This window comes from Saccoglossus kowalevskii, chromosome 7 (genome assembly GCF_978046115.1).
Source record: "Saccoglossus kowalevskii chromosome 7, keSacKowa6.1, whole genome shotgun sequence".
Classification (NCBI taxonomy): domain Eukaryota; kingdom Metazoa; phylum Hemichordata; class Enteropneusta; family Harrimaniidae; genus Saccoglossus; species Saccoglossus kowalevskii.
Window position 1 is genome coordinate 6,003,687 of NC_140647.1, and position 17,814 is coordinate 6,021,500.

A 17,814-nucleotide genomic window follows, 5' to 3' on the forward strand; every position below is an offset into this window, starting at 1 on the left:
TCTTGTTAACTGAAACATCCAGGACGCGGCGACCATATGTTAATGAGTCCGTTGAATATATATAACTTGCAACCTTATTCAGTAGGTATATGAAGATACATGAAAACGTGTAGCTAACATATCACGGTTCACGTTCGTCACAATTAAATAATCCTTACGGCTGCATGGGTCGTTACTGACTATAATTTGCAAGGCTTCCATATGCCTGAACTACGGTACGTGACAATGCTTGCTCCATCGCCCGCCACGTGTGTTTCATCGCATCCACACATCCTGGCACGCGAACTGACCGGAGACAACCCGAGGCGCCAAACATTTAGACCACTTTATACAGATAATAAGATCATGTCACACAAAATGACCACGTGACATTTGATTTTAATTTGTTTTTTTTTTTAGTTATTTTCGCGACGGTGCCGTCATTGGTAATCAATCAATCAATCAATTAATTAATCTATAACCCTTCGTCTTTTACGGCATCCACTTCAGTCGCTTCATTGACTCCCAAACACATTATCTTATGACCCCACTGATGTCATTTCTGTCCCTGGATGACGGCGATCTTGTCTTCCCCTGGGATAATTCCTGCCAAAAATAAGAAGGAATGCAGATAAGTATGTTACTATTAGCGTATATTCCATAAATCTGTGTAAAATTGTGCACTTGTAGATAGAATGCAGAGATAATTGACAGCTCGAGGAATTATGAGCGACAACATGTACCTCAATTTTCGACCAGATATTTTATTTTGTCACGTTCGGTCGTTAACTGAGTATGCTGTTTTGACAGTACACAGCCAAATTCGTCTACACTATCATGCACAGGCATTATCGCCGTGTTTACAACCCATTGGTGTCTTGAGGGCTAATGACAGCTGCACATTTCACACTTTTTTTCTCACGGTACCCTTTTCCTAGAGAATGCGCGCGATTCCAGTATTGAATCCCCCCCCCCAGAATTTGACTTTCCCAGGCATATTTCAGGTTTTAAATAATGTCCGGTTTGCATTGAAACTATGAGGCGGAGCCGAACTTCAGTCCCCAAATGACCGTTTGAGAGAACATGGTCGAACGAGCACGAATGTTCCGGGCCGACATAAACTGACAGTGCTGAGTAGACGGTCAAAAACAGTCGCTTGTTTTACAAGACAAGACACTTGAAAATCAAACCTTAATCAATTGTGTTTTTAAAGTGATCGAATAAATTTTTAACGGGATATATGATCAAACCGAAGTTGACAGGAGAATATAGAGCACATTAATTATTATAGTGAAAACAATGAGGCCTTGCCATTAAAGTATATCTCGTTTCTACAATAGTTCATTATCTAAAAAAAACAAAGTACAATGTATAGGTGAACGGAACATAAGAAAAGGATTTTTTTTTGTATGCCTTATATGTTAATGTTTATTTATACTACTTACTTAAATTTGGTAATGTAATGATTGCGCGTGCGCAGTGACTGGTTGCGAAAACCGGTCATTCTGTCATGAATTTGTTTTCGCGTATTTGTTGACCGACTTAATTAGCTGATTATTAGCGAATTGCTGTGTTATGTCTGTCATCGTTTAGGTCTATTTGAAGTTTTGGACGGAACTTGGCTCAGTGTTTTGGAACTAATTACGAGATATCCGTCGCGATTCTGACAGTTGGTATTCATAGTTATTAATGTAGTGAACGATTAATCAAAAGATATGACGTATTCAGTACTTAGTGTGATTGGCTTTATGATTGAAGGTTACGCCCTAGAGTCTTTTTACTGCTTTGTAATTGGTTAGAGTTTTGAAAATGAATAAAGAGAGTTTGAGTTGGTCTTGGGGAGCACAGCACGATAGACGCAGTAGAGAGAGTGCAGTCCTAGAGAGTCGAGTCGAGTCCTGGAGAGACTTGGGGCGAGCCTTGACGCAGTCTTGGGCGAGTCTTGGTTCAGCCTTGTGAGAGTCTTGGGGACTTTTCCCCAGGGCGCCGTGTCTTATAGAGTGCTCGAAAGACCGACTAAGACGAGAGCTGAAACGTATTTCGTTGTGTGTGTCTTATTTGACTGTAAAGCTTAACTGACTTTCCCGATCCCGTACCTCAAGGGGACGAGATAGAGAGACGAGACGAGTTTCGCCCCTGGCAAGTGTGGAGAACCCCGAGAGATTTTACCCCCGTGATAATTCTCACCTGAAGATAAAGTAAAGGCGTTATTCGCTGCTTTTGTTATTAGATATTCATGGGCATGTCCATGTTAAAGCATTATATGAGCAATATTATCAGAACAGATCGAGAACCATTGTTGATCAGTGAGCGACTTTTATTGTAACTCATTCGCTTGCTGGTTGGCAACATATGACGTCACAATGCGACGCCCTCTATTATTATAAACAGGTACACTTCACCAGAATACACGTATGATAATTTAGAGGACTGTCGTGAAAATTGAAAATCATGCACACAGTTGAGGAATTCACAATCATAGATCGAATACTAGTTCTGATGCATTTTGCTGTACAGTGAATTGGTTATATGATTAGAAATAAAAATATATCGAATTTTATATCGCTTCCCAATTGGGATAGAACATTTACTAGCTGCATAGAACCGTTGCAAGAAATGTATCATACCATGGCAGTCATATCATGATCGAGTCCAACTTTCTTCCTAAGTAACTGTAAATTTTAGAGCTTTTTCCTGTCACATTATTTGAACAAAATTTGATTTATTGCCTGATTGATTTTGCGGTTTAATAATTGCCAGGAACAAGTTGTGTATGGAAGGCAGGATGTTGGAGGTGTTTAAATTTTGTTGTAAAACAGCTGGTCCGGGTTCAATGTAAGAGTAACTTGTACACTAGTTACTAATAGGTTCAGACGTTGGCAGTGTTTGACTATTGTAATTAAATTGTTTGAATTTAATGGCTTTCTTTGTATAAGGCTGAGTACCTACAAATTAAAGCGGGGGGTCGTCACCTGCGCACGCGCGGGAATTGAGTCCCGAGCGACGATAATAACACACGCTACAAACGCAAAGGCTCATGGGTAGACGCTTGTTTGTAAACAATGACACTTTATGGCCATCTGACGCATGCGCAGGTGACGCCCCCCCCCCGCTTTAAACTAAAATGCACTCCCATAGCACAGACCTACGTCACAGCTACAATTGACTTATTATTGCTATGACCCCATCTGAAAATGGTGAAAATCCTCCCAAAACGTGTCTTCACTGCAACCGGATCTAGGTCTCTCCCAAAATATAGAGTCGACTGATCCTTGTCTCCAGAGCAACTTCTTAAATATTGTATAAATATTCGTTCGTTATTTATCCCGCCGACAGACAAATAAACAAACAAAACAACTCCGGGGGAAGGGATTAAATGGAGAGCAAAATTCAGTGAGCAATATGTTGCTTACCAGTTTAAATAAAAAATCGTAAGTGGTGTTACCTTTGTAAAAAAGAATGCCCTGGAATTTCAAATGGTCAGGAGAACATTTACGCACCGTTTACGACAAGGTTTCGTTATCTGATTTTGATCGTTGACTCACTTGCAAATTTTTCTCACAAACATTGTTCTCCCAGCTTAACTAAACGAAAGGAAATAACGGAAGAACCAACTGTGACATCCGCATTGTAGGATTCACAATGCATAGATACAATGTCACATGCAAATGAAATTCTCGTTATTATGAAACCACGACTTACAGGGGGTGGCATGTTTGTATTTCAAAATGTTTGTTAAATGAGGTGCTCGTATACTAGTACCAATCCTACATGTTTAAAACTAACCGGACTAACGCGTGAAGTTTTCCATTGTTACCAGTTCTAATTCGGTTAATTGAAGTTAATGGTTTCGACGTTTAATAAATATGCAACGCCATTTAATTTCGGAAATCTCTGGTTACAGACATCAATGCATTTTAAGCGTTTGCATTGTCGTCTACGGGGATTCTATATGTGGTGTGATACCTATAAATAGATACATGCGGTAGTAAAACGCCGCTTATTTATACCGCATTTCCCGAATAATGTTGCGTAGTTCCATGATAAATGGACGTTGCTTATTTTCTTTTTGCAATTAACTGTTACTTTAACCATACTGAAATTACGATGTGTCGCCACGGAGTCAACGTGTAGCAAGTGTAGCGATGTGTTAACATCACTATCCCTTTGAACGCTTTGCCGACCTGTCACCGAGACCACGCACCGAGTAGTTGCACAAAGGAGGCGCTGACAGAGGCGATAAGCACAGTCTGAAGCTCAGCGACATTCGAGAACCATAATGCGGCAGATGGATATGCCGGTTCGTTCACACAGAGAGGCGATTAAATTTAATATTTTGATATTTGAAGAATGTATTTTTTTGTTTTGTTTTATATAGATTTTCTGTTTGCATAAATTGAGTATTCGGTTTCTGGTCTTGGGAATTAGGCAGGAAGACAGTGACGTAATAATTGCGATATTCACAATAGAGAATTGTTTAAATTAAATTTAATATTTTGATATTTGAAGAATGTATTTTTGTTTTGTTTTGTATATAGTTTTGCTGTTTGCATAAATTGAGTATTCGGTATCTGGTCTTAAGAATTAGGCAGGAAGATATTGACATAATAATGGCGATATTGACGATAGAGTATTTTTTAAATTAATATCTTGATATTTGAAAAATGTATTTTTTGTTTTGTTTTGTTTTTATATAGTTTTGCTGTTTGCATAAATTGAGTATTTTTTGACGTTTGTGTAACGCTCACAGTATTCGTTTGTTAAAATATTCATGCACACAGCCAACACTTTATTCACCCAACTTAACATAATTGGCCTCAACTAATCTCGTCCACTTACGTCATATTATTTGACTTTACATGCACGCCGCATGAGTGATTTGTCCACGTGTGTGTTTATACGCGGTGTTTAATTTTTCCACGCATATTGAACCATTACAACTCGAAACCCTGGGATGTACTCTCCAGGGACAGGCAATTAAAACATCTTTCTCAAGGCCGCAACCCAGGACAAGATGTGAACTCGATTTTAGTACTTCTCATTAAGTGTCATCATTTTTATTACATCCCGGTCATACGTCGTGCATAATTCAACGTTCAACACACTCACGTAGATGAAAATATAAAAACACTACTGATTTTAGATCTGCCTAAGTTATTTCTCCATTGTCGAGACGCGGATATGTGCTATATTTTGTAGAATCTTTCTGAAACACACCCTCGGCTAAGACAGCCAAGTTCAACTATTTGGGTAAATGTGTCATATCCACGAGAACATTCACCGTTCAACGTGACCTACAAAACCACACGCCTGGTGTATCGATCATTCTCCAATATACGCCAAACAAAATAATTACGACCACTTTAACAAATATGCATTATAACAACATCACACAGATACCACATGGTGTACAAAACTGTAATTTTGTGTTTAGAAATATTAGTGTGCAGGTCAAGAAATTTCAAACATAAATACTGAAAACAATATTGAAAATTATTATTTTCGATACAAGCTTATAAATGTAGCAACAAACAAAACGTGAATAATAACGTTTTAGAATTCATGGAAATTTAGAAGTTGATAATGGTTGAATTTATCGTGTGAAGCATTATGTCAAAGTCTGTAGTAGAACACTTTTCAACTCACTAAAACCCTTTCACGTTTTGATTACTACCTTATACTAATATTTAGAGTAGTAACAAATTCCCTCTTCCGGTCCGGTTATACTTAAAATACACCACGAATATTCACTTTTGAGATATAATATTTGGTATGTGTTGGTTTTTGGATATTTCAGCTTCGTCTTCCTGTACTTCGTTTAGTAATTGGAACTTCCCAGATTGCGTAAAAACGGACAGTTTCGCGATTTCGACACCGAAATGCCTTGGCTTAACTATTTGCTGAGGGACGACCGCTTAGTTTAATAATAAAATAACATAAGTGACAGTCATCTTGTAATTTTCGGTGGTTTAAGGTAGCGGGACTATTATTTGCATACTTGTTTTCATCTTCTAATTGTGACAAATAGACCCGGGAAAGTATATATTTTTAGAATCGCCAGACTTCAAGCTTTTCACAAGTGTATTTTGCATGCCCGTATCTGCAATCTACGACGCGTTACTCAATCAAAGGTGAAAAATTACTTTTTCTGTAAAAAAAATAATTACGCATTTATGCTGGCGATAAAAAGTATTTTTTTTACTTTTCCTAGTTGTTCAATAGTCTGGTAAATTGAATGTGTCTGGTTAGTTTTATTCAATTACTGTTTTAGTCGCATTGCCCCCAACTCAAACCACAACTCGTTGGTAAATAATCGATGAAATAGTTTGTCTGGACACATTCAAGTTCCTCTCATTGTCACCTTAAAGCTGTGAAAATTTGGTGTTAATCCGACGACAATAAGTATACGTTATTTTTTGTTAAAGACCTTGTATTTTGAAAAACATAAACTCCTAGAAAACGTCCATAAAGTAACAGCAAAGATTTTCAAGCTTGTTTATCGGCACAATCAATTTGTTTTCCCATCAAGGTCTGTTTTACCATGTGTAGGGACATCCAAATGTGTAAGGCTATTGGAAACCAAAAAATAAAGGAATGGGATAGCTATAATTGGATAAATTCGGCATATGAAAACACCAAAATCAATGATTTTTTTTCAGTGGCTGTGTGACCTTGTGTCTGACACATTCATATGCAAATGACTAATCTGTGAAACAAACAGGGGCGGAGACAAACCACTCAAATGTTTGGAAACACTCATTGTGTGTCAGATAGCTACTGATAACACATCCTAACATTGCTTTGTCTTAAGTTTATCTTTGAAACTTATAGGCACACAGATTAAACCTGTGTTGTTGATTTTGGAAAACACTACTGAGGCTGCCTTGCTTCCCTTCAGAAAATCTATATTTTAATCAACTTACATGACATTCTATGTTATATTGACTTTATCATATGAAAGTTTATGGTGCATTTCATCAATTAATAAATAAATGTGAAAATCGTAATTTTCAACACAAATAATAGTCTCGCTACCTTAATTTCGATTATATTTATTTTTTAATTCAGATCAACAGGAAATGTCGTTTAGAAAGAAAAATTGGCTGTTCAGATCAAAGAGCTACTACAGTCGGTTGCGCATGTCCCACGAACCAGACAATAACCGTCGAATAAAGCTGTAGTCGCTACAAGGCCAATGGGATGTTTTTCAATTAATGCGTTGTTAAAATATGTACACACTTTTTACTAGCTGGATTGTGTTACATACGATGACAGTGCCACCGGCAATTATTGCATTCCGTTCACTTTTTTTCCAACATGCATAACATAGTAAGAAAGTGTCGCTACCCGTTCATCATTGACGCAACTAAGCATACGTTTTGAACAGAAACGCGCTTAGAATTTTGCCAGGAAGGATCTCTGCATAAGATGTGCAGCGTCATTAAGACATGGGGGACTTTTAAGATTTTAGATTGGTGAATTAATAAATTAATGGATATATTGTGATAGTTATATTCTTGAGCCATAAGCTTAGATCTAATCATTCGAGTGCGCATCGTTATGGGATGTAACCAAGGCCCTTAATTCACTGGATATGACATAAAAATAGTTATTTTTGTCTCTTTGTCAAAAAAAACACATCCTAGCAACGGTTGTTGCATAGCACTGAGATATAAGCTGAACTGAGTATAGAGTAAATATCTCCTTGACTGTGCTGTGTTACTAATCTACACGATTACAATTTGTCTATTCTATTTAAGTATGTATTTCGTAATATATTTTTATCAGCCGCTTTGACATTGATGACAACAATTGTGTAATAATATACATACTACTAACTTTTAGTATATGATATTTGAGTGAATATTTTATAAAGTGTGTCGATTGAGCCAAACTAAGGTTTGTTGACAAGCGAGAACAATAAATATGCTACGATGTCAAAGTTATTATCGAACTGTTGAAAAGTTCGTGTGCCAAATTTCGTGTATATCTTCACGTTCTACTGTTCTCACGAAAATAACGGGTAAAATGCTTGCGTTATCTCCAAACCACCACTGCCGGGACGAGAAATGGGGCGCCAAGGAAGGAACCGTTTTTACAGTTGTATACAATAATAGCCATATTGATGGCCGCCAATGTTTACAAATTCAATAACCGTGACAAAACAATTTACGTTTCTTTGCAACTTCCAAGGCAATAAAATACGCTAGATATACACTCACCACATTGCTTGCCCTGGCTACTGCCAGACAGAACGTGCAGATCGGTCGGAAAGAAGGGTGCCCCAGTGAGTTGGTGTACGACTGACGATACATGTTGCGATGGAGACACGGCTGCTCAATGGCCTCCTCGCCTACAAGCAGCGTGGTTTCCAAGTGAGATATGTAACTCGCCGCCAGACGCAATGTTTCTATTTTGGACAGTTTTCTGTCCGGCGGCTCTGTAGGGATCAAGTCTCGTAAAGTTGTGAAGGCACTATTGACGCTGTGTGTACGATCGCGCTCACGGGCATTTGCCGCAGTCCGCTGTTTTCCCATCGAGTTCCATTTCATCTTTCGTTTACGTGATTTTCCCTTGCCTTCGCAGTCATCGTCAACGTCGTCATCGTCGATGATAATCTCGTATTTTTCGTCGGTTGCGGAAACACCACCATCCGAAGAAATCGACATTGAGTCTTCAAGAGATTTGTCGCCTTGTTTCCCCTTCGTCATTTTGGTCAACCAATTTTCAGCGAAACGTTAACAGTCGATGTGGTTAAAAACAGTATGGTTGACAGTAACTTAAAGCTGTACTGTTACGATGCACAATTGGAGCAGTTGCTGCTGTTTCATATTTGCGTAAATAACTTGCGATAGTGATGTATTAGCTACTACGCGTGAATGATGATTCAAAATAATACAATTCGGGTCTCAGTTAAAGGATGCGCGCCCTCTCGTGCAATCACGTGTGTTACTCGAGCGCCTCACAAACGTTTCCGCAAAACCGGTAACCCCGTTGATACAAACTGATACTGACAGCAAAGCTTCCTGGCCACAACGTACACTTTGACGACGGGTGATAACGGGCACACAGCGTGATCTCCCGACGCCATATGACACAACTACTCTGCAAGTTGTCAGTTTTGATGGCTGTGAGAATCAACTTCTTCGACGCGTGTGAAAACAGCCATAAATTTTATGTCCGAAAGAGGAACTTGTGCCGTCTCGCTAGATCCGCTGTTGGTTTGTTTCAGTCAGCTCACATATGTTTACGATTATTTACATGTCGTTTCCCCATCTCCCGGTGCAGCATAACTGTCGATGGAAGAAGCGACTGGAGGACCATTAATAAAGAAAGGTCCAGCCCACCTCGACACGTGACCGAGGCCACATCATTAAACACATATGTTTCCTGAATATTTATACTGCAAATTGCAACAATGCACGCTATTAACTACCACTTCTCACATGCTAGTTTAGATACATCTAATTTATCGCGTTAAAAAATGTTTAGAGAACCAACATTGTGCGGTTCGTCACTGTGTTTCGAAGGCATGCTAACGAATTAAAACATAAAAACAATAACACATTTTTAAAATAAGACTCGCAAAATGATAGCGCTATTTAACGAATTCGAAAGAATGAACGTGCGAACTTTGCCGATATTCACGAGTTTGGTGAACTACATAGTACAAATCTTGAAATATCAAAGGCCATTGCGCTGGAGTGAGCAGAGAAGTGGGGACACTGAAATGGACATGTGATTTTAGTTTCAATTCCTATATGTGAAGTGAGTATAATGTAAGCTCATTTTGTCCGTAAATATTATACGAATTAACTACTAGTATGTTTTACTGTATCAATATATATCGTGTTTACTTTGTCATCATTTTACAGTAGCAATTGAAACATAATATTGCTGGGTACACGAGCATTAATGGGGTAGGTGGAATGGAACTTAAAATGGATTACATCCTCAAACATGATGGTACAAAGGCATCGAAGTTATCATCGAGTGTCAACAAATACCGCATTACTCCACGCCTACGATGAGAAAAACTAAATCACGGCCTACAAATATATAAAAAAAAATAACTAAAATATATAATGTTGTAATCTGAGGCGATTCGCATAGCTTTATTGGGGTTATTGAGATTATTATGATCAATATTTGTCTGATTTTGTGTAAAATGCGGTAAGTTAAGATTTACGACCCCCCCCCCCTCATTCAAAATTGCTATGGTATGTTTAATTCGGATAGGAACGGTTCGTGGAAGTCAGCAAATATACACAAAAAACCTGTAGCGACCTCACAGACGTTTAAATTGAACGTTTAGTACACAATTCCCGAAGATATTTACAATTATAACAAATCCAAGCAATCAAAATAAACGCTGTTCACATTCATTTCACTCGATTGACCAAAAAATCATTCCCGAATGTTATATGATTTTGAATATGTTGGGTATAGAAATAGCATTAGACCAATAGCTATATATGTTTAATTGGTGATACTACGCGATACAAAATCCATATATATATATATATATATATATATATATATATATATGTACGTAACAACGACGACCGAATCTAAGCTTAACACCAGTGTAATAAGGGATTCTTATATACACTCACATGAGATCATACAATACATACATACAATCAGAGAATGCTGGCATTTGAGGCAGAAGACCATGGGTTCCATAAATACGAATAATGTACAACTTTTCCGGGCGTGATTTTCCATATATCTGGCAGATCTATATGTACATTAGTAGCGCTGATATTTTTTTAGTTAAGTTACATTCAGATATTTTTTATCTATTAACCGCCAGCAACCAATAAGTATTATTACGTAGCCCAACGCCTCACGCGCTTGGCATTATTTATATACACCATTATATGGCGTTCATTCACCACATTACCAACGCCTGTTCACAGTCCATCATTGATATATTACAGTCCGCCAGGTGCCAAGGTATGACTAAACCGCATAACAGCCCCAGATATCTCCCAAATGCGTAACGTTACGCTGCTTCAAAGTGTGCGTCCTTCCAAGCCAGACCCCATCCAATACCAGACCAGGCGACCTTTCTCTGGACAGTGTTCGCATTTCTCCAGTGGTTAGAACCGTGGGAGAGAGACAGGTCGCGGAGTGATTGATTGCAGCAGGAAGTATTTTGATGGCTATTTTATTTTAACGAGCGCACTTGTGGATATCATTGATTGCGATGGTCTGCCAGGGGAATACCCCCCTCTGGAAACCATCACATCAGAACAGGAACGCGCGAATTTGTGTTTCCCCTCTTTCTCTCATTTACAATAACATTCCTTTTCTCCTTCATCATGACCCTATCAAATTCCGGTGGTTTATTTGGTTGTTTATTCATTGCCTAAGTTGCGGTGAGCAAAGCTATTGCAAACATTTCCCGTGCTAGTCTTGTAGTATGACCCCTCGTGACCTCGGGAAGCTGCTCATCCGATCCAAGAACACTCGCGTACGCACATCCAAATATGACCACGGCATTTCAAAATGCATGTATGACTCACATCATAATTATTTACACAGTACGGCATACAATTACAAAACAGCCCACAACCTGTGGCACTGGCTTTTCAACATCGGTATCACTGTGCCTGAGACAGACGTGTACTAAATGTTGCTGTTTAGCGAATAAAATACGAAGAGCTGCCCATTATATAGCGTGACAACTGACTGGGCGAGAACGGGGGATGTACGAAATAATGGCCGAGACGCAGTCGAGTTCATTATTTAAGTAAACATCTCAGTCCGATCCATGATATCACACTATAATCGGTAGTGCGGAGTCCTTTATTTAAAGTATAATACCACGATTCGAAATGCAATGGAAGCTTGACAAGTTAAAAATCGACAGTGTTACAAGCGCGTCTTGGACACTTTTTATTTCAGATACGCGTAGAAATCACGAGCAAATGACACGAGAAAACGCGCTCATATGTATTTTTTTATACGCAAATAACCAAGTTCCTTAACGTGAAAGATTCGTGGAGGGTTTGTTGTTAAAACGAATGTAGAGAGACATTGAACATGGCTTAATCACACACATTTTGACTGTGTATTCGTGCAATGAACTCAAGAACTACTTTGTTATCGTTTGAGTGACCAATGAGAATGCGGACAGTTTTATTATATAATATATTCACAAGAGAAATAAGCAATAATTTTTGACGAATCATCAAACGATTATATATTGTCAATGATGATATCTATGAAATCAATTCATGATGACTGATATATCTCGAAGTAACACGAGATATCAAATGATTACCTATTGTCAATGATGATGTCTATCTCATCAATTCACTTTGATTGATATATCTCGAAGTGACACAAGATATCAAATGATTACGTATTGTCAATGATGAGGTCTAAAACATCAATTCATATTGACTGACGTATCTAGAAGTGACAATTGATATCAAATGATCGAGTATTGTCAGTGATTAACAGTACAACATCAATTACATGTACTATTGACTGATGAATTTAGAAGTGACACTAGATATCAAATGATTGCATATTGTCAATTCATGTTGACTGATATATCTGGAAGTAACACTATATATCAAATGCTTGCATATTGTCAATGATATTGTCTACAACATCAATTCATGTTGACTGGTGAATCTAGAAGTGACACTAGATATCAAATGATATGAAACTAGAAGTGACACTAGATATCAAATGATTGCATAATTTCAATAATGAAGTCTACGATATCATATCTAGAAGTGACACTAGATATCAAATGATTGCATCTTTTCAGTGATGATTTCTAAAATATGTTGACTGATGAATCTAGAAGTGACACCAGATATCAAATGATCACCTATCTGTCAATGATGTCTACAACATTAATTCATGTTGACTGATACATCTAGATGTGACAATAGATATCAAATGATTATCTATTGTCAATGATGATGTCTATAACATCAATTCATGTTGACTGATATATCCAGAAGTTACTAGTACACTATATATCAAATGATTATCTATTGTCAATGATGATATCTACAACATTAATTCATGTTGACTGATTTATCTAGACGTGACATTAGTTATTAAAGATTGCCTATTGTCGATGATGATGTCTACAGCATCAAATAATGTTGAGTGATATATCTATAAGTGACACTAGATATCAAATGATTGCGTATTGTCAGTGATGATGTCTACAACATCAATTAATGTTGACTGATATATCTAGAAGTGACACTAGATATCAAGTGATTACCTATTGACAATGAGGATGTCTACAACATCAATTCATGTTGACTGATATATCTGGGAGTGACACTAGGTATAAAATGATCACCTATCGTTAATGATGTCTACAACATAAATTAATATTGACTGATATGTCTAGAAGTGACACTATTTATTGAATGACTGCATATTGTCAATGAGGATGTCTACAACATCAATTCATATTGACTGAAATATCTGGAAGTGACGCTATTTATTAAATGACTGCATATTATCAATGATGATGTATACAACATCAATTCATCTTGACTGATATATCTGGAAGTGACACTATTTATTAAATGACTGCATATTGTCAATGATGATGTCTACAACATCAATTCATGTTGACTGATATATCTCGAAGTGACACTAGATATCAAATGATTGCGTATTGTCAGTGTTGGTGTCTACAACATCAATTCATGTTAATTGATATAAATATATTGTGGGAAGAGCACAACTCTGATTGCATCTAATATGTTAATTGTACACGCTCCTACATTTAGAGAGTCGAATTCATTATTGATTCTGAACAATACGAGAACAATAATTGTCTCATCAATTATACAAAAAATAAAGTAAACAGAGCAAATAAAAGCAAAAAGTGATCGGGATCCACTTTTTGGAATTGCAAAAAACAACAACAAAAAACAAAAGAAGAAATTGTCATTATAACCTCTCCAGTTCAGTTTATTTCTGGAGTTATGATGTGTTACCACTTTAGCAACCAAGTAGTGGCAACTATGGTATCGCAACACTGAGTTAAGACACGCCATTCAAATGTGCAATCGCAATCACCTAAAGTAGAGAGAGAGAGGGGTGGAATAAAGGAATGGGATGTAACGCCACATCTACCAGATACGGCGAACTTAACAAATTCTAACTCAACTGGTGTCTATTCGCACATTGTCGACATCTGTGACCAATTGTGACTTTTGATGGTGTGCACTCGCGGGCGCGTGATAACCTTTGAATCATTAAAACACAACTTGATATCCTGCTCTGATGCTCTTTGGAGATATTAACGTTTCTATTTGCTAACATTACATCCGGTTGAAGCCCTCGTTATGAAGCTAACGTGGCCGGACATCTTAATCAAGGGCAGCCTGATGGCTATTATACCAAGTGAGATTTATGCGTTTTCAGAAGTATAATTAGATTTCGACTTACTCTGAAGAGAGGGTGTGGAAGTATTTATGTACCCGAAGATATCTTGTAACAGGGACACGTTTTTCTGCAGCTTTAGCAAGAGCTTAATTCCGTGTGTAAGCTAATCAAGGCTAAGGTCGGAATTATTTGTTTGTTTATTTTTCCCGGAATTGGTTCGGTGATTTGGAAATAATCAATAATCAAATCCGCTATATGTAATCAAATGAAATAAAATTGTGTAAAGAGAAAAAAAAATCCGCTGAAGGATTTTTGCGTAAACACAAATTATTCTTATTAATTTCATTGAACCCTTATTTCCACCTATTGTATTTAAATCACCTCACAGCCGCCAGTTCGGCTAAAGGGGTCGTGTTTTACGTTCGGGCGTTCAGGTGGAGACGTACTTACCAAAGCAAAATTTTGCTGGGAAAAAATACAGAACTTTCAGCGAGAAAAAAAACACTACATAATGAAATCAATATTTCCAGGTACTGCAAAAAGAGTCAATTTTAGTTTCATTATTAGAAATATCTTTGGCAATAAACAATCGAATCATACCATACAATTCAACTTTGACACAAATTCATACTGAATATGACAACCAAGTTTGAAGATGATCAGATATGAAATATTTTAATTGTTGTAATGACAGAAATCAGAGAGACAGTGGAGTGGAGTGGAGACGGTAGCAACAAAATCAACGGTGGCAATAAGACATTTCCCCCCTCATGTACATTTTCATGTCATTAACATTGCGGGCAAAGTAAACATTCATGTATGTATTGGAGGCATGCGTTTTGAAGTAACATTTTTAGGGGTTGACGTTTACAGAAAAAAGAAATATGTGATTTACAGTTTGATGTTTCCATAGCACATATGCACCAAGTTTAAATTCAAACTGATAAGTGGTTATTAAGGTGTCAGAAAATGGAAGATATAATCATGAAGTTAACAAATTTAAAGCTGAATGAAGGGTCCACTCAAAGACGACTATACATTCGGACGATAATTTTTTCACAATATCCTGTGAAAGTAGATAACATGACATCAGTATGTATAAGATTTTCATGCAAGAATTTGGTTGCATTTTGTTAGTTTTATCACAATTTAAAATCAATCAAAATAAACAAAAAATATAAATCGTACCAATGATTTCAAAAATGTAAAATAAAATAAAATAAATTGCTGTAATGAAACTCTCACTCAAAGGACATACCGCCATCTCCCAGACTTGGAATTCTAGCAATGAATGTGAACCAATGCTAACGTAATATATAAGGCAAATTAGGCAATGCGGATTACTTTGTGTGAGGAAGTAGAATGTTGCGATGTCGTTCACAATAACGATAACGATAACAATAGGAATAAGTAATACGACCTGGAACGACGTACATGCATGAATTTAAATGAAAGGTAGCAAAGAATGTTCAGCTACTACGTTTTTGGATTAAGCATTAAACGTGAGGTTCTGTCATGTCTCAATAGTCAAGGTTAAATAGCAAATAGTTTATACATGTACTTTTATATCGTGGATATAAATATAGTAGTGTTTCTGGACCTAAGAATGGCATTTGGTCTGGTTGATCATCGCATCCCTTCTCTTTTAATTGTTTAAATCATACCTCGAAAATCTTTCACAATTGGTTCAGTTTAAGAATACATATTTCCATAATTCAAATATTTCAAATAATGTGCCCTAATTTAGCCATTATTGTTCATTTTATACCTCAATGATTTACCAATTTACATCACTATAACTACCAGTGCGTATCAAAACAGGTGGGGACCCTCAATTCTTAATTAGAAAATGTTTACAATTGTGTAAACAAAATAATCTGGCGATAAATGATGACACGATAAAACATTTACTAAAAAAACATTGGACTGTAAATTAGGAGAAAATTACAAACAGTTAACCGTGAAAAACGTTCATGAAGTACTTGTAGATGAGAGTCGTACATGGGAACCTCATTGATTTGTTTTTTTTAAACATAAACAGAAACAGTAACATTGCTCAGCTACGTAGACTGTATGCTAAACAACTTCTCATAATAGCTATATTTAACCCACTTAGATGATGGTTGCCATTTGTTACGAGAATTACCTTTCATGAAGAAGCTGTATAACATTAAAAAATATACATTTGCCATGCAAGATACAATGCATCAACTGGGGAGTTATTTAAAGTGCCCGTGAACTTCCCACCTACACACTTATGTTTTTAGTTTTTGTTGCCCTGAAATAGGCATTTGTAAAAAATTAATAATAAATCATCTTTGAGTAAATTTTAAAAAACAATTCTTAATTGTAGCCACGCCCCCTTCCTTCCGCAGTCGAGTGTTCCCAGCTTCCCTATGCCCACCAAACGGCAAAGCGGCACACTTATGTCCATTCAATAACCCAATACGCGATCACTAACTTGCGATCGCCGCTAACTACTAGTAAGTGGCGTTGGCAGTTGAAATTGAAAAACTGATTCCAAAAATGAGGCCGAGTAACATCTCGAACAAATCGCTCTGAAGATCAGTCTACCTTGAATGTGGGGTTCGTTGCAACAAATTATAAATCTAATATTAGAAAGAAATTTGCCATCGAATATTACACAGTGTACAGCGAATTACCCAATGAAAAACGTGCATTCATTTAACATTGAATACTAAGTATGTCCGAATATGACCTAAGGTTTCACCTTTCAAAATGGCTCACTGAAGATCATTTTCTCGTGGCAACAGATGCAAGATTACGATTCAATAATAATTATTACCGGCACACATCTGCGATCACCGAGTGATCTTAACCATTTAGCACTATGTTATGTAGTACATGAATTAAACACTAAGTTTTTCTTCTTCTATTTCGTTTGTCATAGCGAATTTTCACGTTGATTGATATGTATCAAACAGACAGTAAACTCAAACTATACCATTGTAAGCCACGATAACAGGTCGAAAAATTAATATACGAGAAATGGGTCGTACGTAAATAAATCAGGTTGTTGAAGTTGGTTACATACCGACGATTGTCGCCTTGGGCCACCGATATAAGTCATTGTAACCGCACTTCATCTTTTGCGATTAACTATATTTGTACACCCGTCATGTGAAATGACAGCGAGAGTAGCCAATCAGCGACGGCGTTGCAGATGATGATTTCCTGCATAATATAAAGCGAACAGGCAATGGTGTTACTGGCCTAATTCCTTGATGCAAACTGTAAAGCAGTTTCAGTGTGTTGCTGAGAGCAGGCGTGAACAAGCTTCTGACTGGTCAGTGTAAACAGATTGTAGAATTTAGACAATACTTTGTGTTGATTTATGTACCCGGTATAAATTAAATTGAGAGATTGGGGAATAGTTTCGGGGTACGCACCCATAATACCCCTGGTGTTTCTTACACTTGCATCCCACATTCG

General features: G+C 37.2%; 1 protein-coding gene across 1 annotated transcript; it reads right to left on the reverse strand.

Moving 5' to 3' along the window:
* Window positions 1-154: 154 nt before the first annotated feature.
* On the reverse strand, window positions 155-9,091 carry paraxis (protein). Its single transcript, NM_001171249.1, has 2 exons — window positions 8,202-9,091; window positions 155-585 (listed from the first exon to the last, which is right to left on the reverse strand). Exons 1-2 carry the CDS (start codon window positions 8,688-8,690, stop codon window positions 514-516), a joined length of 561 nt encoding a protein of 186 aa, NP_001164720.1. The 5' UTR covers window positions 8,691-9,091; the 3' UTR covers window positions 155-513.
* Window positions 9,092-17,814: the final 8,723 nt, after the last annotated feature.